The 21,632-nt window shown below is 35.2% G+C and overlaps 2 protein-coding genes across 9 annotated transcripts in view; both read right to left on the bottom strand.

Annotated features, from left to right (window-relative positions):
• Positions 1 to 14,575, bottom strand: part of l3mbtl1 (L3MBTL histone methyl-lysine binding protein 1) — a 28,302-nt gene extending 13,727 nt beyond the window's left edge. For 2 of the 7 annotated variants that reach the window (XM_051096186.1, XM_051096189.1), the window contains exons 1-13: positions 13,979 to 14,532; positions 13,530 to 13,687; positions 13,107 to 13,273; positions 10,209 to 10,335; positions 8,925 to 9,090; positions 8,632 to 8,755; positions 8,494 to 8,542; positions 6,855 to 6,958; positions 6,582 to 6,686; positions 6,339 to 6,474; positions 3,065 to 3,156; positions 2,822 to 2,973; positions 2,637 to 2,713 (exon numbers count right to left, since the gene is read on the bottom strand). In XM_051096186.1, coding sequence (XP_050952143.1) covers positions 2,637 to 2,713; positions 2,822 to 2,973; positions 3,065 to 3,156; positions 6,339 to 6,474; positions 6,582 to 6,686; positions 6,855 to 6,958; positions 8,494 to 8,542; positions 8,632 to 8,755; positions 8,925 to 9,090; positions 10,209 to 10,335; positions 13,107 to 13,273; positions 13,530 to 13,687; positions 13,979 to 14,022 — 1,501 coding nt within the window. In that variant the 5' untranslated portion in view covers positions 14,023 to 14,532. The other 5 variants (XM_051096188.1, XM_051096190.1, XM_051096187.1 and 2 more) reach the window with 4 other exon arrangements.
• A 1,629-nt stretch (positions 14,576 to 16,204) lies between these two features.
• Positions 16,205 to 18,718, bottom strand: si:ch211-10d23.5 (uncharacterized protein LOC556599 homolog). Of its 2 annotated transcripts, none has more exons than XM_051097490.1 (6): positions 18,461 to 18,718; positions 18,187 to 18,212; positions 17,795 to 17,947; positions 17,589 to 17,711; positions 17,283 to 17,309; positions 16,205 to 17,102 (listed from the first exon to the last, which is right to left on the bottom strand). In XM_051097490.1, the coding sequence occupies exons 2-6, from the start codon at positions 18,191 to 18,193 to the stop codon at positions 16,267 to 16,269; spliced, it is 1,146 nt and encodes a 381-aa protein (XP_050953447.1). In that variant the 5' UTR covers positions 18,194 to 18,212; positions 18,461 to 18,718; the 3' UTR covers positions 16,205 to 16,266. The 2 variants fall into 2 exon arrangements, with proteins under 2 accessions (XP_050953447.1, XP_050953446.1); XM_051097489.1 differs by having other exon boundaries at positions 18,533 to 18,718.
• Positions 18,719 to 21,632: the final 2,914 nt, after the last annotated feature.

Here is a 21,632-nt window from a genome sequence, read left to right as displayed (position 1 = left end):
TTATTATTATTATTATTATTATTTTTTATGTAGGTCTATCCACCTAATTTTTCCCATAAGAATGGGTGCAGCCATTTGTACATTTTTTTGTGTCTGGCTTCCTGTCTCATCCACTTCCAGCTATTTTTAGCTGCACAAAAAGCTCGGTTTGCTGCTTGATATTGCAAACTGGTGTGTCTTACCATATTATTTTAATGTATTATCTTAATTATGAACACACTGGTTTGTAGTGCAAACTGTTTTACCATTTACTGCGCTTCGATATTCTTCTCATTATTTCCCTGTGGTGGTTTAGGAACCGGACGTCTAACACAGTACCAGAAAACAGCTTACTTCCGTTTTGTAAAATAAGGTGGATATAAAGGCTATTACAGAAATAGACTACAGACATTTAAGTAATAAATGTTCAAATAAAACACTGCAAAATCTTCACTGCATACATTGAAGATAATTCTTATTACAGTTAATAAGTGATTCAGTCAAGAACAGTGAGTGATTTTTCTCTTTTTCTTCCGTTGTTTGATTAATATTTATGACGCGGTCTGCTGCTGCAGGTTTATGCTGCTGTCGCTTTAAGATCTGACGCACAGATCAAATATTTTGACGCATCAGTATATCTCCCAGCTGTTCAGGTTTACTTAAGACAAAACCGACTTCATTTACATGAATAGTCTCCAATACGAGCATGTGTGTAGCAATAACAGACCCTATTAGAAGCGAAAGAGAACTCTGTATTCGCACACTGACTGAGAGGCGCTTTCTGTGATCGCGCTTTGAGTGTGCGCGCACTAGTGATGCGCGGATGGCGGTTATATCCGCGGGTCGGGTGAGTCGGGTAATAAAAAAATGCATTCTGATTATTTGCGGGCGGGTCGCGGGTGGATGAGATGAATCAATAATCAGACAAATATTAACTACATTTTCTAAAATAAGAACCTGTTATATACTTTTTTCAGGCAAACGATTTCATTTTTGTGTGTGTGTCTGTTTGTGTGTTCACCTGTTCGAGAAGTTGTGACAGAAAAAAAGACATTCCAGATCAAGTCTGAAGGGAGTTACGCCTGTGTTAATGCTATTGAGTAGGGTAATATTTAGTGGTGTAGTGCAGTACCTGCGGATACCCATTTTTTAATCTGTCGGCTTTGGTATACCCACTTCTAAATTCCCTCTGATGCGCTTCATTCAGTGTCCTGCATTAGCCAAAATCATGACATGCCTCCATTTCTAATTCAATCGTATGTGAATAAATGTAAATATTCGCTCAAAACACATAGTAAAGACGGTAGGGAATGTGGCGCCTGACACGCGCCCGCGCCCGCTCAGTCCGCGCCAGCACCAGATTATGCCGAGTAGTAAAATTAACAATTATTATTGATTATTAATTTGAATCAGTACATTATAACGAAAACAATAGGCTACCTTAAAAATGAAAAGAATGAGATTTTTATGATCTGAAATTTCCTAAACTGGGTGAACCCCTGTAATCTTTTGTCCAAGGATCCAGTAGACGTTCAAACACCCAACTGATTTCATCAGAGATTGCGGAGAGTCACGTCCAGATGTCAGTTAACGTTATTCTTTTTAGCGTGGCTTTGGCTTAAAAGCACGAACGATTAAGCTTATATAAGAGTGCAGCGATGTGCAGATCAGCTGAATCAATCTGCTGTTAAAAATGAACCATCCATTCATCATATCATCATGCAAAACTAAGAATTAGAACAATCGTAAACGACGATCGGGTGCGGTTATCTAAACCAGACAAAAATACAGGTGCGGGTGGGTGGCGGGCGGATAATTTATTTGAAGCTGCGGATTCGGGTGACGTTTGAGCTCATCCGCGCATCTCTAGTGCGCACATAAACCCGTCGGCTTTCAAGTAGCCTACTGGACAAGACTTTCGTGATAATGCATCGAGTCAGTGACATTTCCGTCAACTGTCTCTGGACTCGGACGGACTCGGGATATTTTCCGAGTCCGAAAGGCTTGAGTCCCAGTCAAGTCCGAGTAAAAATGCATCCGAGTCCGTGACAAGTCCGAGTCGCCTAAAAATTGTACTCGAGACCGGACTCGAGTCCGAGTACCCCAACTCTAGTATTAATGTATTATATTAATGTCACAAGTCTGCTTTTCTACAGGATCACGTTCAGTCATACAGTTCCCTAATGAACTATAAAATTAAACTTAAAATGTTTTCTGTGCATAATATTAACAGTAGATGTAATTCTATATCGAATATTGTTGTCTTTTGTCATATTTCTGTGGCCAGGGTACAGTGATTTTACAATGCTGTTTCTTATTATTATCATCATTGTTGAAATTGATTTTTTTGCAGAAACCATGATATTTTTTTTTACAATTCTTTAATTAATAGAAACTTCAAATAATCTTTCATGACGTTATAAATGTCTTCACTGTCATTTCTGATCAACTTAATTAATCATTAATGAAATAAAAATACATTTCTTTAAAAAAGACCCCAAACTTGTGAAAGGAATGTGAAAGAATAAAGGTATTCACTTCCTTTTTTAAAATTGATCTCAGCTTAAACATTTACAACTCAGTAAAGAAGCTAAAGTGGAGTCATGAAGTATTTGTACGATGCGTTTGAGGACATTCAGACTCGATGTGTGAGTTACCCTGAGGGGGCGTCAGCGGGAGGCCCCTCTCATGACACCAGCCAATGGGATGAATGTACGGGCTATGAGCGTCACACCTACAATGAAGAGAAAATTGAAATCAACTTCATTTTCATTAATAAGCCTATTAATTTCACACCGGACCTGATATATACGGTATCATTTAAACAAATGTGAAAACTCACCAGTAGTCGTACGTGTCGTCCCAGTTATCAAAATGAACCAGGAAACGGTTGCCAACTTTGTCTGTTACCGTGGCAACACAGATGAGCGAGGGGTTCATACGGTCCACGGCCTCCAGCTTCATCCCCACCTCAAATCCACAGTCTGTCTCCAGCTGCACAGTCATAAAACAAGCTGTATGTTCACACACACTCCTTCAGTAAGAAACTGCAGCACAGGTTTAGTGTTTGGCCATCGTGACTCACTTTGACTGAGCTAAAGAACATCTCTTTCGGTGCGGCTTGTGATCTGGTGATTTTTAGATAGTTGGACCAAGAAAACTCTTCTTCTTTACATCCTGCAAGGGAAGAGTGTTGAATGGTTAAAATAAAAACCTTTACATAAACTGTAACATCAATTTACAATATAAAATTTTAGTTGTGAATAGCAGTTGTGATATATAATAAATCTTATTTGTTTGTAATATATGTTTTTAACTATATTGAAGCAATAAGCCATAAGAGGCCATGACTGACAACCAGTGTTGGGGGAAGTAACTTTTAAAAGTAATGCATTACAATATTGCGCTACTCCCTGAAAAAGTAACTAATTATGTTACTTAGTTACTTTTTATGGAAAGTAATGTGTTACGCTACTTTTGTGTTACTTTTTAAATCTGGGCAGGACTTGATTCTTTGTTTTTAATATAAAACAATTCTAATTTAAAAGTCCTTTTACAGCAAAAGTGAAATGATTCACCTCAGGCTGAAAGAAAAGTACATTTATGCAGGAGATCACTCTTCAGCTATAAAAAATGAAGCACAAATGGTAGTTTATCTAAAGTAATTTTTGGTTATTAGTATGGTTGAATTGCATCATCGAAGGTCAGCAGCAAAGACACTGGTTAATAAAATGGGATTAAATACATAAAGGATATTTGTTTTATTTAACATATTTAATTATTGCAGGGTTGCGTCATATTCTGAGTTTGCATTTCACTTTTTTTATTCATTTTGAGGAATTACTGAACCTGTTTTTTTAGTGAGCGAGATGAATTAATGCATGTTCACATTTAGTCTAGAATACAGTAACATCATGTTTCCCCACAGGAGACTTGTCAAACAATAAATGGGGAAAAAAGTAACTGGCATTACTTATTTGAAAAAGTAACTTAGAGATTCAAAAGTAATGCATTACTTTACTAATTACTTAAAAAAAAAGTAGTGTTATTTTTCATTAACTTGTGTGACTTGTAATGTGTTACACCCAACACTGGTTACAACCAGGGCCTAAAACTAACTTTTTGCCACATCTGCCAATGGTCAGTGACGTGATAAAATTTACTGACCAAATGTTTTTTTACCGGCCATGAAACGCTTTTTGCAAAAAAAAAAAAAAAAAAAAAAAAGGCAGTTATTACTACTACAATGACTAAACATATTTACAATGTTTTTAATTGGTCCTGCTAATGGTGTCTCTATTAAATGCATTTTTCCTCAATTTGACCTACTAATTATAGCCATTCAACATTACAGTATAATTGAAAGCTAATATTTCTTATTATTTAGGCTTTTAGAAAATATATAACAACTTTTAATTTAACAGTCTTCACATAAACTTTAAACTGTATATGCATAAACCGATTTTCTCTAAAGTCTTTACGGTCATTTAAGACTTTATAACTCATTTAAGAAAACGTTTATGAGGTATTTTGACATGATTGGTTGTGTTTTTGTCCATTGAAGCACTACTGGTGCACTGTCTGAAGCGGCTCAGCGTATGCATACAGCTGAACGCGCAGCCTTTCAAACTATACTTCACTGAACCGTTTAGGCGGCGTAACCTCAGGTATGTGTCGCCACATTCTTGGGTTATGAAGAATAAAGAAGGGAAAAATTATTCTTCCGAAATGAAGCAGCAATATCTTCTCAGGTAAAAGTTATTCAAACTGTGTCTAGGGACAGGCTGGTCGTCACACTGCTCTGACCTGATCAGCCATTTATATATCATTATTTGATTCACTCTTGTCGCTAATGACAGAACAGCTAATCACGATGAACTTGTGTTTGGAAAAGATTATTTTATTCGCTTACGTCAGAAACAGCAGATCTCTTTAAAAACTGGCCGTTGTTTTCACTACATTGCATTGATATATTTCGTAAAAGTTTTACTCACCACTGGTGACTGACACTGTTACATGTACTTGTCAACGCCGCATTATTACTCACATTTGGCACTTGGCGAGTGTTAATTTTAGGCCCTGGTTACAACGATTTTCCCATGATTAAGGGATTTTCTTGACACGAGTCCACTTACCATGGTAAAATCACTATACCCTGCCTCAGCAATATAACAAAAGACAGCAATATTCAATACGAGATTACATTTATTATTAATATTATTCACAAAAAACATTTTAAGCAAACATAGTTCATTAGCCAGCTGTACGTAGAAAAGCAATCCTGTAACATTCATATAGTAATGAATGTCAAGTGTTTGCATATAAGAAATGTGTTTTTAGTATATGTATTTTAGGACTGTCAAATGATTAATCGCATACAAAATAAAAGTCTGAGTTTGCCTAATATATGTGTGTGTACTGTGTGTAATTATTATGTATATATAAATACAAACACATTCATGTATATATTCAAGAAATATTTACAAGTATATGTATTATAATTTTTATATAATTTCTATTATATATAAATAAAAATATTTTGTATATAAATAACATATTTCTCTTATACATTAATTTGTGTGTATTTATATATACATAATAATTACACACAGTACACACACATATATTAGGCAAACTCTAACTTTTATTTTGTATGCGATTAATGGTTTGACAGCCCTAAAATATATATATATATATATATACATATATGTGTGTGTGTGTTATAAATGCTCATTTCTATATTATACATTTTTTTTTACAAAACTTTTTTAAAAGTTTTTGCAGCTTAATATTTATGAAGAAAGTGTGAAACACTAACACGCTACCACTTTTTAAATGTTTAAGGGAAAGAAAGAAAGAAATAAAGAAAGAATTAAATTGAGCAAAAGCAACACTAAAATGCGACAAAAGATTTCAGTTCAAATACATGCTGTTCTTTTGAACTTTCTGTATGTTGAATGTTTTCACAACTGTTTTCAACATTAATAATAAGAAATTATGATGAAATAATTTCTGAAGGATGATGTGACACTGAAGACTGGAGTAATGATGCTGAAAATTCAGCTTTGATCACAGGAATAAATTACACTTAGCAAGCACTTAAACAATTAAATTGTAATCATATTTAATTATAGTATGGGTTTTTATCATATCAGTGCAGCCTTGATAAGCATAAGAGTTTTTTTTAATCTTAATGATTCCAAACTTTTGTTTAGTTTAGTGTATATAATTCAACCTACATAACCTATATAACCTGTATATAACCTTCAGCTGTATGTAGGCGTATTACATCATGATGAAATTTATCACGTGTTTTACTTATTTTTCTCATTTGAACAGATTTCAGCTTTGTAATTTACCTTTTGGGGTGTATAGTTTGTGTCCTGTGCTCTCACACCATCCGGGTGGGTGAATATCAGGGCAGTTGGCGTTGACCCAGAAGTCATGGCAATCAGAATAACCATCAAAATGAAGGCGCAATCTGAAGCCACAGACCTACATTCAAGCATTTTTAAAGAATGAGCACTCAGAGTCAGAGTCCTCTGGACAGATTATAGTCATAACAGCCAGAATGTGAAATGTGCAGAGATGCTTCAATGTACCTCAGCGACCGTCAGCACGAAATACATAGAGGGGTGCTGGGGGTCGATGCCTTCTAACTTCATCCCCTGTCTGAAGCTGTTCTTAATCATGGGAACCCTCTGGGTCTAGACCAATTACATGAATAAACATATAATATTAAAAAAAAAAAAAAAAAAAAAGAAAAAAAATATAATGTAATATATGTACTCTGATAACACGTCACATCATAAAATGTCACTGAATGAAGGAGTTTAAGATTAAATCACTAGCAACGTGAAATTAAGAAGTCAAACCTCCTGGAAGAGTCTGGCTGGAGCGGCCAAAGCTTTCTGCTGCTCTAGATACTGCGGCCACGACCACAACTCCAGCTTACTCTCTGTTGAACCTACAGAGAGAACTGTTACATAGTTATATATGTGAAGGACACTGTTTGCATGTGTTATGACAATGTGATCTCATTATTAGTATGGTACAGCTGTTTATTTTTTCTCACCCTGTTTTATTGTTAGCAAATTCTGTGTTTTAGCACGTCTAATTATTTGAATGCATACTTAATTTATTCAAATGTATTCTTAACATAGCCTTATGAAAGGTTTTTTTACCCTCAGAAATTCTGTGTTGTGTATTTAAAATGTTCTGGTTATCAAATGAAGGCATAAAACATTAATTATCTTTTAATTATTGAAAATTAAGCAAGCTTTTTTTTGGCAAACAAAGGGGAATTTACTATTAAAATTAAAACATGGAAGAAATGCTGTGTGATTATACCCTAAAAAAATAATGATGGTTTCATTTTAGTAGTAGTACTAATAGTAGTAATATATATATATCTGGCACAATGTCTTCAAGTTAAACCGGACTTTTATTTTGACGGGTTGCCGTGTCTACCTTTACATTTCTGTGTGTATATGATACAACGCTAGTTTTCCTAAAATGGAACGGTCAAATGCTCATGAAGTGACTCTCAGCAGATACTGTTCATGTATTTATGTCCTCATTTAGTGAGACGACAGATGCTGAAATCACCGATTTAAGTGATAAGATTTATGTGTAATAACCTACTTTTGATTAATTCATTCAAACTTTGACAAATTCCGTGACATTCCGCATTATTCAGTAAATTCCGTTTTTATGACTGGATTCTGCAATTCCGTCCGTGGTTTCCACATCGCGGAAATCATAGGGCCCTATATATGTAGATCCACTGATTGATGTTCAAAAGCAGAATGTGCTGCATTACTACAGAAAATATTTTAGACGTACCTCATAGTTTGTAAAAACAAACAAAGAACAAGACTTCCAGTGTAATCTCACAGTGACCAAATCAATGTCATTTTTGTTTGTTCATACAGAAGATCTGTTAAAACCATGTTATTTTAGTATAATTGAGGTACTAATATAGTTTTTATTAACATTTTACATTTTTGATTTTTATTCTTTCATTTTCAATTAAATTTTTGTTAAGGTTATAGTAATTTTGTTGAATTTATTTTTTTTAATATGTCTGTATACTTTCTGTTTTTAAGTTTGATAAATCAAGTTTAACTACATGAAAATGAGAAACATTACTTGCTGAAATAAAATACTGCCCACTAGCCAAAATAAAATGAGTTTTTCATATATTTTATTATTACAGTTAATGCGTATTTTATTTAAAGGAACAACATTTTTTTTATGGTTTTGGGTTTCGATTTAGCTTCAGTTATCTACAATAATTCTGGTTTGTACATATTTCACAAACATAATAATTACATCACATTTAAACATTTGTACATCTAAAGTTACATCTGTAAAGCGTTTATATTTTGGCAGATGTCCATGCACTGGTATTATTCATATCAGTGTCACTTTATCAGTGTCACTGTAACTTTAGTTCATTAGTGATGGTTTCATAAAGTAATTACTGTGTATCCTGGGAGTGTGAGAAAGTACCTGCTTTGTTCTGTCTCCCATCCATTTTTAAAGGCTCCACTTTCTCCTCCTAATGACAGAAGAGCATTTCATTGCATTAGAACACAAAGCACCATATTGATAATGTAAAAATGATGACATTCATTTGAAGAACTGCACCATTGGTTCAGCATCTGACTCTTCCTCCGACGGGCTGTTGTATTCCCTCCTCTTCCTCTTTTTCATGGGCTTTAGCATTTCATGCTCATGATAGATCACCTGTGCTTCTGCAATCCCTGCAGGACTAAAGCATCCATACAGAACATGCTACACAGTGTCACTTTACTCATTTAATATCTTCAATATCTGGAATCTGACTGTAATAAGTACGTTTTAGATACCAGAAATCTGCCTCATACATATTTATATTCTACATGAGTTAAATAGATGTGTATGTCTAGTAGTTAATTTACTTGTCAGACATTGTCTCTCCGCGTAGCTCCGTCAGGTAAGTCTGTTTGAGCGACGCTTCATTGCACTTGCTATGAGCTGGATTGTCCTGAGCCTCCATACGTGCTCTCTGAAGTCTGTCGGCCTCCACAAAGACAGCCGGCCTGACATTCCCACCTGCTGAGACGTCTGTAAGCAAACATTCATATTAATGATGGTGCTATCGGTAAGACAACTGCTGATAGCTTGTACGATTTCATGCATGTTAGATGTATACTGATTACAGGGTCCAAAATTAACATTTTCAATGGTTTAGAAATCGAAAAATCTCACCGGTCGCAGCATATTTCTTACTGAACTTGTCACTGTACTACTGTTCATCCAGCTTGAGTTCAACTTGCTGTTTACACCCAATTTACATTTTACATAAAATGTTGAGCGTAAAAAACACTTTCACATCTGTATTCCAAAATAAACTGAGATATTTCCATACATTTTTGTGTATCTCCCGATATCCCAGAATCCTCTTAAACTGACAGCACAATTGTTTAGCTTACTGCTTACTAATTTCAAAAATATATATATTTTTAAAAGTGTTTTTCATGACATTTAATGTATCAACATAGAATTTATGCACTAAAAAAAACTTTTCTTTTGCAATACTTTGAAAATGTTATTGATAATTAGCATAATAATTATTGATTATTATAATAATGGATAACAATAAAGTGACTATTTTATGTACTCGTCAATGCCAGTGGACCTTTCTCACATTTCCGGGTTTCTCATGGCGAAAGTCGTCATAGTTGGGTAAAATCCGAGAGCAGTGAATGGGAGAGTACCACAAATACATTTTTTGCATTCACATTTGCTCAAAATGCACAAGAAACACTCCACGATAGTGTTTTCACGACATTCAATTAAAGGAAAAAATTGAGAGAGACTGATATCGGCAGTCAGAAAAGAGAGCGATGTCAAATTTACCGTCCCTCCCATGGACGCCGCATTAAAAACACCCTCGCATAGCGTTAACTAGTTGGTATAATACAAAGTATGGTGTTATAAATGTACATACATTTGTTTAATAATCTAAATATTAAAAACTTTAAGGATTTATGACAATGATGACCGCTGAAACACGTCCATTTTTACTCTGGCTTTGCTCCTGTAAAGTGTTCATTTTGAGCCCTGACTGATTATACTTTCATTTATAAAATGCTATAAACTGACAGTCAGACTTCAAAACATCATATAGCCGTGCCTGTAAGAATAATGTAAGAATCCAGAGACCTCTAACGTATAAATACCTGATTTTTCAGCTTGTTTGAGCTCCATATCAGCTGATTTTGTCTGCACTCCTTCAGTGGTCAGATTAGCAGAGCCTATTTTCCCATCACTGATCACTTCCAGGGAACCAGTATCACTAACACATAACTGCAGAAAGCAGAATAGTGTTATTTTTATGCAGTAATAAAAAGTAATAGATAATTCCCCACGCTAAAGTAAAATGCTTTTTTTTTTCACTTTTTCAACAGAGATGATTGCCGTTCTATCCATCACTTCGATTGGTGCGAGAGCGACCTCTATCTGCAGCTTTTGACATGTTAAATCAGCAGACCTTCCCTCTCTGCACTGGTCATCATGGGAACTGCACTAGGCAGATCTTTCAGGGTTTCGGTTAACCACTGGGGTGCCTCAGGGTTTGGTGTTTGGCCCTCTCCTCTTCTCATTACACACAAGATCACTGGGACCTGTTATTGCACTGCTATGGCAACAAAACACCTCTGCCTGCCTTTTAGACACGTTGGCATGAAAGAAATAACATCACCTTCAGCTCAATCTTTTTATAATGCCATCCATTTCAGCCAAGAAGTTGGCGATTGTTCTCAAACCACATCACAGAAATCACACAGTCTTGCAAATTACACTGTAAACATCCAGCATTTAAAGTCACTTGAGTGTTTGATTTAACATTTGAGATGTTCCTTTAAGCATTTGAGAGATATCTGAGCATTATTGTATTTTGTATTATGGCATGTATTATTGTACTGGATCATGAAAATCAGCTGTCAAACACAATATTTCTTTTTGAGTTTTTGTTTCACCTCATGAGATCAAGTGGCATTTGACAGGCTTTTTTACATTTGATTTTTATCGTTTTAGCATTGGATTTTCATATCATATGGCAGACTATTTCAGGTACTGGGCATTTGATTTATCATTTAATTTATGTTAGGGAAAAACCTTACATGTTACTGCATTCTTAGGATGAAATGCTTATGTTGCAGATTTCCTCATTTGGAAGTTACTTAGCATAAAAGCATCTGCTAAATGAGTGAATGTATTTAGACTATTTTAAATTTTATTTGAAAAAGTAAAATAACTAAACTGGTATGAATTCAATCTGTGTTTTCCACTCCCTGAATTTGGTTTCAATATATCTTCAGCATTCACACTGAAGATGGTAACATGTTATGGCTAAATTTTTATTTCAGATAAATACAATTGAGGTCAAAAGTTTACATACACCTTGCAGAATCTGCAAAATGTAAATTATTTTAAAATAAGAGGGATCATACAAAATGCATGTTATTTTTTATTTAGTACTGACCTAAATAAGATATTTCACATAAAACATGTTTAGACATTTCAGGATTTTTCTCCATATAATGGACTGATATGGCGCCCCAATTTTTAAACCTCCAAAATGCAGTTTAAATGTGGCTTCAAACGAGCAGAGGAAGAAGGGTCTTATCTAGCGAAACGATCGGTTATTTTCATAAAAAAAATACACTTTAAATACCTTTTCATCTCAAACACTCGTCTTGTCTTACTCTCCCTGAACTCTGTGTATTCTGACTCAAGACCGTTAGTGTATGTCGAAAAACTCCAATTGTATTTTCTCCCTCAACTTCAAAAATCATTTCAAAATCATCCTACATCGCTGCAGAAGTACCGAACCAGTCTTTACAAAGTGAACATGCAAAGATCATCAAACATCCTTAACAAAAAAGGTAAAACAGCAATATAGATGAGCGTTTGACATTAAAAAGTATATAACTTGTCTTATTTCAATGAAAATAACCGAACACTTCGCATTTGTGATCGTTTGAAGCCGCATTTAAACTGCATTTTGGAAGTTCAAAATCGGGGCACCATATCAGTCCATTATATGGAGAAAAATGCTGAAATGTTTTCCTCAAAAAACATAATTTCTTCACGACTGAAGAAAGAAAGACATGAACATCTTGGATGACAAGGGGGTGAGTACATTATCTGTAAATTGTTGTTCTGGAAGTGGACTTTAAACTGTCCGCTGTTTTTCAGAAAAATCCTTCAGGTCCCAAAATCTTTTTGGTTTTTCAGCCTTTTTGTGTATTTCAACCCTTTTTTAACAATGACTTTGGATAAAGGTGTCTGCTAAATGACTAAATGTAAATGTTTCCCAGAAGACAAAATAAGTTACATTTACCCTGATATTACATTCAAAATGCCCCCCCCTCTCTGCATCGTTTTTCCTTCTGGAGCATCAGTGAGTGTTTGAACCTTCTGTAATAGTTGCATATGAGTCCCTCAGATGAATCTCAAAATCATACCGTCATTGTTGGAAAGGGTCAAATACACATAAAAATGCTGAAAAACCAAAGAATTTGCGGGACCTGAACAATTTTTCTGAATAACAGCAGGCAGTTTAACTGTTCAGGACAAACAAGCGTCTCATGAACAACTATCACTAAACAAAAACAAAAAAAAAAAAAAAAGCTGTGGATCATTCAGGTAACAACACAGTATTAAGAATCAAGCGTATGTAAACTTTTGAACTTTTTGGACATTTTTATAAATTATATTATTTTCTCTTGTGGACAAAATGTAAATGTCTTTTATGTGAAATTTCTTATTCAGGTCAGTACTAAATAAAAAATAACACGCATTTTGTATAACCCCTCTTATTTTGGTGAAATAATTAACATTTTGCAGATTCTGCAAGGTGTATGTAAACTTTTGACCACCGACTTTGCACACTGTGGAGAAAATGTTGTAAACTGAGCAGACTAAAGCTCTTCATTCTAACACACCCAGGCACTCTAACATCACATCTGCTGGTAAGCACAGAGACGGCTGCTTTTTGAAAGAACTCGAGAGCTCGCTCGTTGCCATCAAAATCAACACATACAGGGCCACACAAACACAGACACTTTGCTCACCTTCAGATTGCTTCCAGGGAGGATGGCCATTCCCTCCTTCCAGCCCAGAACATGGACAATGGTCCCTCCAACCTGAGCAGGAAGTGATGTGGCCTCCAGTTCACTGCTTTTAATCGCCTTGATTGCATTTGGAGGCAGCTCCACTTTTGGCAACGGATGAGCAGAAGCTTTGGGAAAATAAAAGCTTTTTGTCTCAAAGAAAATAAGAGTAAATAGTGTTTTATCCACAACATTCAACACCTCTAAATGGATAAACGGAGAGGTATGTTCATTTAGTTCTGTCAATCAAAATGCAAGAAATATGAACGGATGATAAATCCTTGGACAGCAAGCCAAATTTGTTTACCTTTTTAGTTTTAAAAGAGAAAAGATGTCAAATTCAATTAAATACGTCTTCTACACTTTCTATTCAATTGCAAGCACCTGGGAAAATGATTGTGGTAGTATCCTGGGGTTTCAGCCGCTGTGCAGAACCGTCATTGGGAGCTTGAGAGACGCTGCTGTCAGATGGGACATCTGCATCATGTGGCAGGACACCCAGGTCTGCTTTGGCACTCATAGCAAGACTCTGCTCAAAACCACTAACAACAGAGAAATTGAGGACACAATGATGATAGCACAGTAGTTATTTCACTATTTATATGGAACATTGAGAACATGATCTATTTCTCTGGATAATTGGCTATTTGAAACTTTAAAAATGAATTTCAAATTACCATAGCTAAAACACTGCAATTCATAAGACATTTTAAGAGGAAGACAATTAGTCATTGAGGAGGAAAGAGTAACAGGATAATAAAGAAGATGAATCACAGTGATGTTTATGCTCAAACCATAATCTGACAGTGATGATGAAGCATAAAATCATTAACTGATGGAGATGCATAATCCATAAAGTTATGGTGATGATGCTCATCCCCTAAACCAATGGTGGTGATGATGATGATGGTGATGATTGTGCATAATGCATAACTGATGGTGGTGATGATGCTGAATCTTCAGTTCCATTTCAAAAAGCATCAGTTCCATCGCTCCCAAAAATAATCTTTACTCCAGCAGTGCAAAATGGCGGAAGTCCATGTTCTTGTGCAGTAAACTGTAAAGTAGGCGAACCATTCATTATTTCATTCGGCTCTTGACTGAGAGACTGCTTTTTGAGGAACATCCGATTCCGATGCATTTGGAAGGAAAAGACAGATGCGCTCTGTTAAGATGATCGATATTAAAACATATGTTGTCATTTCAAGGCAACCTCAGCTTAATTGCTAATTATAAGGGTTATTAAATAATTTTATGAAGGAAAATACGATGAAACGCGCGTCCTCGTAAGTATCCAGACATGCATGCACAGTCAAATCTGTTTATATCGATCGCGAATTAATGGCATGACATGAATTGTGTGTAATGTGAAGGCGATCAGATAATGAATTTATTCTCACCAGTGCTGGTCTTGCTCGGGAGGAATATGATCTGCGCATGCGCGCATCATGAGTGCACAATCCTTTGATGTTTTAAAGTGTTGCATCTACACCAATTCACGTGTGATGGTGTGCAGCGTGAGGCACACCTCTGCTATAAGGATTTTTTTTTTTTTTATATAACATTAATTTAAACATCTTTTTGAAATGTGTCATTTTTGCGAAGGCCTGTTTTTCTAAGACAAACGAAATGCTTCATATTGCTATTAATGACATTAGAGCCTCACGGTGGAGCAAAGGAGACAATTCCAAATGAAAACAATTGAATCAATAAACTCCACTATCTTACAGTTTCTTGTAAATTAAGTGGAAATGTGAAATTTAAAAATATCATTACTTGAATGAGAATCAAAGCTGAATTGGCATTAGTTTTCTCTTGAAAACTGAAGTTCATTCCCGATGCCTTTGAATGTATTTATCTGAACATTTATGTGGAAGTGAACCAGAAACATGTTATGCATAAAACTTGGGCATCCTCTAAGCCAGTATTTCTTTAATTTCTTTATTATTATATAGTACAGACTTTGCTGTTCAAACACAGATAAAGATGCATTAAAAAATCATAATAATGAGCACAATTTATGTAGTGTAAACTTTTTAAAATACTGGCTAAAACAGTTAACTAAACCAGTCGTAGCACAGCCATGAGGGTATTTATGAAGTCACGAAACATCAATGTATCAGTACCTAAATGGGTCTTGTGTTGTCAACACAAAATCATATCACATAACTCTCACCATTTACAGTGCAACACAAAGCCTAAAGTGAAACCTCCCCACAAAGAGGAAGGTTTGCAGTCTATTAACATTGTTACTGGACTTAATATGTGTTACATTTTGCTTTTAAAGCATGAGAACACACATTTTGCTTTTTAATTAAACCTCCTTAAGCATAAGTAAACCTCATGACAGCTTTGAAGACATTTTCAGCATAAATATAACATATTTAACATTGTTAAAATTAGTGTGGCAACATCATAAACATACAGAGTTGGGGGAAGTTACTTTTAAAAGTAATCATTACAATATTGCATACTAATACTGTGTGTAGTTACTTTTTATAGAACATTATACATTGTTACTTTTGCATTACGTTCCTCATGAAAATTAACAATGGTTTGACTACAAATAAAACCAAAAAACATGGCAACTATAGTTAAACTATGGTAACCACAAATTAACCATGGGCTTTGTAGTAAAACTATGGTTATACAAATGGTAATCAATGTGCAAAAATACATGGTTAGTGTTTACATTTTGAAAATGAACCATGGTTTTATTATATTAAAAATATAATAAAACCATGGTTCATTTTCATAATGTTTTTTCACCTAGGCTATGTTTGCTTATTTGATTTGTAATAACAAATAATTCAAAAGTTTTATTTTTGGCAGCTGTAAAGGTCCTTTCACATCAAATGTTTAATTAATAAGCCTCCTCACTCCTGATTTCCAAAATGGGAAAACTGGCATTACTTATTTGAAAAAGTAACTCAGATATTTCATTGTAAATGTAAAAGTGTGTCACTTGACTAGTTACTTGAAAAAAGTAATCTGACTTGCAATGAGCAACGCCAACACTGCAAAGCAACCGTTAACAAAATACAAGCCAGAATGCAGGGTATGTCTAGTGTTTTTATTGAGTGAAAACAGAAAATGAGAGAAGTTCTGACGGATGTTGAGTCTAACAGAGGTTGTCACCCTCAGAAGACATTTTAACCACGTCCTCTGTATCCATGACCACTTCCTCAAGCACATCAACTCTTTCGGCACTGACATCTAGGGTATTTTGCAACAACTCAAGACGCTCCTGAAACAACCACCACATGGATAAACACTTGTGGATGCAGCGGTTTCTTCTGCGTTCGCAGAGACACTTCCAGTTGCCAGATTTGGTGTCAAACGAGACGCGTGTCCTCCCAAACTGACACCATTTGTCCTCAAGGTCGGTGTACACAGAAAAGTAGATGCATCTCTCTGAAATGTCATGCTCGCCCCAAAAAATAGGGTACACACAATCGACTCCTTCTATACACGCCCTGGAGTTCATTTCCTGGCACTCTTGTTTCTCCGACGTGGACAGGAGGTGTTTGTCAGTCATTTCCTTTAGAGAGTTAACGCACAGCGGTGGAGGGGAAGCGTAGTGCCGCGCATGGTTAGTTCTGACAAGGTGACGGCACTCCTTACCGGGATTCCCGCTCTGGGCCTGCGCTTTCATGAAATCCCAGCACTCCTCCAGTTCACACAACAGAATCTGTAAGGCGAAGGATTTACGGATGTGAATGGGCACTCTCGGCCCGTGCAGATCCTTCGGTGTGACATAGATTGCATTTTTGGCATCTATGCATAAAATGGGCTGTTGGTCTTGGCCGTGCTGTAGTCGCTCATGCCGTCTCAAATTTGATGTGGTGGTAAAGAGGATCCCACACTTCTGGCACGGCGACTTGTTGTTGCCTGGTGTCTTGTCTTCGTTTTCCGTTTGTACGCTCTCCAACAGGACTGCTGTAGGTTGTAGCTCAACTGGAAGAGGAAAATAAACTTTTAGATGAATCCGTTTGTTTTTTCTAAACAAAAATAAGGCTGAATGATCAGCCGCTATGTGACGATATGCATTTTTTTCCAGAAATAAGCACTGTAGTGATTAAATGGTCTCTTGGATAAATCTCCGCTATTGAAAAATCATTAATTGCCATTGCTCACCTGTGGATTTGTCTGTCATCTCAACACCTGCATTCATATGAAACAGATCAGAATTGAAGAATATTACTTAACAACAATTACCTTGGATGTGCTCAAATAAGTAATTTGTTTATATTGCAAAATACAGACAGTGCTAATAATAATAATAAATATGTACGTGTATACTGTGTAAACTTTTGACTGGTACGCAAAACATCACACAACACTACTACTACAGCCCCATACGGATTTGATATTTAATTTTCCTTCAATTTACCAACTTTTCTAAGACTATTCAATAAGAAATGTCTTGTAACAGACACAAACCATGGTTTGTAATATGGATTTTGTAATCCTTTGTCCTTTGCAATATTTTTAAGCACATTGGGCAATGCCAGTGGCTCCTGCCGTGGCCTCCATCAGAACAATAACAGGGGATAGAAAACTTCCCTGTCAAGAACAGACAACATCATAGTTGAAAATGAGTGTAAAAATACTATTTGTGTGCAACATGTGTGTTACCGGTCAATTACCAATGCCAGAATCTTTATAATATATAGCAAATCTGAGATGTCTCTTTTTGAGGTGATGTTTAGATGCAGTCACTGGATTTCTACAGTAGAGACAGTCAAGGTCCTTCATCACGCTGAAAAGCTCCTCTTCATCAACAAACACAAACACTCGCTCTGTAAAACAGTCATAAAATTACATGAAATACACGTTTTATGAAGCCATTTACACTGCATGTGAATCACTTGTGAACTGAACGTCTAGTGAAATATGTTTTGATATTTATGACCGTGTTTGCTGATGCTGTACAACACTAAAGTCATGTTAATCACAGACCTTACTTTAGCCATAATAAATCAGCGCTTTAAAACCCAGAGGAAATTCCTGAGAGATCCCAAGGAACATTTATACTCACCAGTCATGGCTATTCACTTCCAAAACCTATAAATACATTTAAAAGACACATTTAATTAAGCACCAATAATTAAAGAGTGTTCTGAAAACTCCATTACAACAATATACTACTAATGTTACTATACTATATTAACCACTACAGTCCATGCAGAAATAAATCACGAAATGCACAAAATAACAAATTGTGAAAACTTCTTGAAATGACATCTATTATTAATGCATTATATAAACAGTACGCACAATAATTATGGCATTTTGTTTTAAACTATAGTTACCACGGTGGTTTTGGAAATCGTAGGATCCTTCAAACCGTTCACTACAACCATAATAAACGAAGATCTACTAACCTCCCACAAGCAGATGTGTGGATGTAAAACAAAACAAACTGTCTGTCAAATCTCTCGATGCAAATTTTCTAAAGATTATACTACAATATTAAGCGCATTAATCAACTGCGGTCTGAAAAACATAAATATATAAGAGATAAAACAAGCGACTGAGAGCTGCTGTGCGACGCCTCTATCTGACGCACAATCACGTGACGGTCGCCTTTTAAAAGACGTGCTGCTGTTTTAGCATTAAATTCACCTTGCTGCACTAGCCATAATTCAGTTTTGACTAGTCAAAATTCCAGTTCCAGATATCTATTCTGCAATTTTGACTCGTCGCAATTGGAATTAAGATATCTACAATGTTATCTTGACCAGTCATAATATACATTTGAGATATCTACAATGCTATTATGACTAGTCATACTGTTGCATTGACAGAATATTATCGGTTATCTGCAGATGAGTTCTGACTAGTAGAAACTGTAATTAAAGATATCTATAATTGATTTTGTACTAGGCATAATCCTAATTAGAGATTTCTCTAACCGAATTACCAATAGTAAAACATATAATTCGAGATGTCTGTAACTGGTGTGTGACTAGTCATAATCAAGATATCTTTAATTCATCATTTTTCAAGATATCCAAAGTACATTATTACATATCTGAAAGTAAGTTATTCCTAGTCAAATTACAAGAGTAGATATCTTACATTTTATTTTGACTAGGCAAACGTTAATAAGAGATATCTTGAAATGGATTTCTGCCTAGTCAAAACTCATTTAAAGATATCTGCAATATAACTATGGATATTTCAATCTGATTTTTTGACTAGGGAGCTCTTTGGAGATATTTGCATTTAGCTTTGTGGCTTGGAGGAATTTCAATGTAGATATCTGGAATTAACAATGTGACTAATCAACATAGATATCTAAAATGTGCATGCAAATACGCCTTTGTTAAGCCCACCTTAAATATTTTATTAACCAATTCTACCTTGGAAACAGTTGTCTACCGCTATTTTGTCCAAGAATTGTATAATAAAGTTCCTGCATCTTTGGTTAATTTTGAACGGCCTAACCGAAGTAATTCAAAATAGAAATGTAGCTGGTGCATGTGTAAAAGTGACATAAGGTGTGTAGAGAACACTTCATCTACACACAATGTAATGTACTAATCACCCTGTTAAAAAACAAAACAAAACAAAAAAACCCCCAGCATATTCTGGTATAAGGGCCACCTTAAACCAGCATCAAAACCAAAAATATGCTGTTTTTTTCAACAGGGCAATATCATTAATACATGTTGAACTTTTATTACCTTGTAATCTTTTTAAAATCAGCCTTCTTTTTTTTTGACTGGGTCTGTCTTGATTCTGAAGCATTATTCTTGTCCATCGCTCGTTTATTATTTATTTACTTCTTTAGTTCTTCATGTTTTTGGTGTACACTTCCATTGTTCTTCACGTCTTTTCCAAATGACGCAACCCTGCAATAATTAAATGTGTTAAATAAAACAAATATCCTTTATGTATTTAATCCCATTTTATTAACCAGTGTCTTTGATGCTGACCTTCGATGATGCAATTCAACCATACTAAGAAGCTAAATTTACTTTAGATAAACTAACATTTGTGCCTTATTGTTTTTTATAGCTGAAGAGTGATCTCCTGCATAAATGTACTTTTCTTTCAGCCTGAGGTGAATTCATTTCACTTTATAAAAGGGCTTTTACATTAAAATTGTTTTATAATAAAAACAAAAAAGCAAAAAAGTCCTGCCCAGATTTAAAAAGTAACGCAAAAGTAATGTAACACATTACTTTCCATAAAAAGTAACTAAGTAACATATTTAGTTACTTTTTCAGGGAGTAACGCAAAATTGTCTATTTATTTTCAGATGACAAAAAAAGTTTAATGTGTTTGAAAGACAAAAGCCTTCCAATAGTTGATGCAATGTTAAAACACTTCTTAAACCTGAAATTATTTTTGTAAATCCTGTGGTCAAATGCTGTCACCATATATATATATATATATATATATATATATATATATATGTGTGTGTGTGTGTGTAAATAATTTATTATAATTTATTGTGTAAATGACATGTAATCATGTACTCCACAAAGAAAGTATCTGTAGTCTGATTACGAGTATTTTAAAATGTAATTTAATCTAATTACAAGTACTTCATTTTTTGAACCTGATTATGTAATCCAGATTATATGTAATTAGTTACTACCCAGCTCTGTTAATATTAAACAAAGTAATACTGATACAGCATACATTCACCTGAATTATTCATAATTCATGCTCACCAAGGACAGGGCCACTTTAAAATTGAGCAGCTTTTTAAAAACATAGCCGACATGTTAAATCTGATAGTTGCTAATAGTTAAGGTTTTTATTTGTATAAAAGCGCCGCACGTTGGCGACACCTGCTGGTCATTTGAAGAAAAGAATAGACGCTCATTGTAAACAGAATAAAACAGAAGTAACAGGTAATGGATTTAGTTAATTGAGCCAATTATTTACATCCTCATCTGAGTTAATAACACAAATGCTTATGTGGGACTTACTGATCAGAAATTATGGAAGTGCTTTGCACAAAAATGGATGATTGCCAGAGCTGGACAGACTATGTCTGTATGAAATCTGCTTTCAGTCTGGCCCAGACACACCAAACTGTCACCAACTGGTGACAAACACTGACCTGATGTAAAAAAGCCGTTGCATCCAAAAACTAGGCACATTCTGTCTAGTAGGATACCTTCATCTGACCAATAATCGAGGCAGCACTGAATCTTCAAACATGCTTCACTACCCTATTATCACCAAAGCTCTTTCTGCTTTAAGTCATTTTGCTGCTTCAGAATCCGGTCCTAAATCAGTTTCATGAGGTACTTTTGTGGACAAACACTACCTTGAAAGTGCAACAAGTCAAGTCACTGGCTAAGCTTTCAGATGCATCCAGTGCTTTGTGCTTGCTTTCACTTCTTCTCTTGTATTGATTCTATATGCTGAACAGCCAATCAGAGTAACTGTTCACACAGACAGGCTCAGACTAAAGCATTAATGCAGAGGTTTTCAAACCTGTCCCGGAGGCCGCTCAGCCCT

This window comes from Labeo rohita, chromosome 23 (assembly GCF_022985175.1).
Source record: "Labeo rohita strain BAU-BD-2019 chromosome 23, IGBB_LRoh.1.0, whole genome shotgun sequence".
In the NCBI taxonomy this organism is placed as follows: Eukaryota; Metazoa; Chordata; class Actinopteri; order Cypriniformes; family Cyprinidae; genus Labeo; species Labeo rohita.
Note: the sequence above shows the minus strand (reverse complement) of the source record. Positions and strands in the feature narration are given on the sequence as shown.

Bases quoted from the DNA above. Each gene is read 5' to 3' on its own strand.
- si:ch211-10d23.5 (XM_051097490.1), bottom strand. The intron at 17,712-17,794 runs GTAATTGACCGG...TGTTCTTGACAG, and splicing joins TTATAAAGATTCTGGCATTG to GGAAGTTTTCTATCCCCTGT. The intron at 17,310-17,588 runs GTTTGTGTCTGT...ATATGAATGCAG, and splicing joins AATCCATATTACAAACCATG to GTGTTGAGATGACAGACAAA.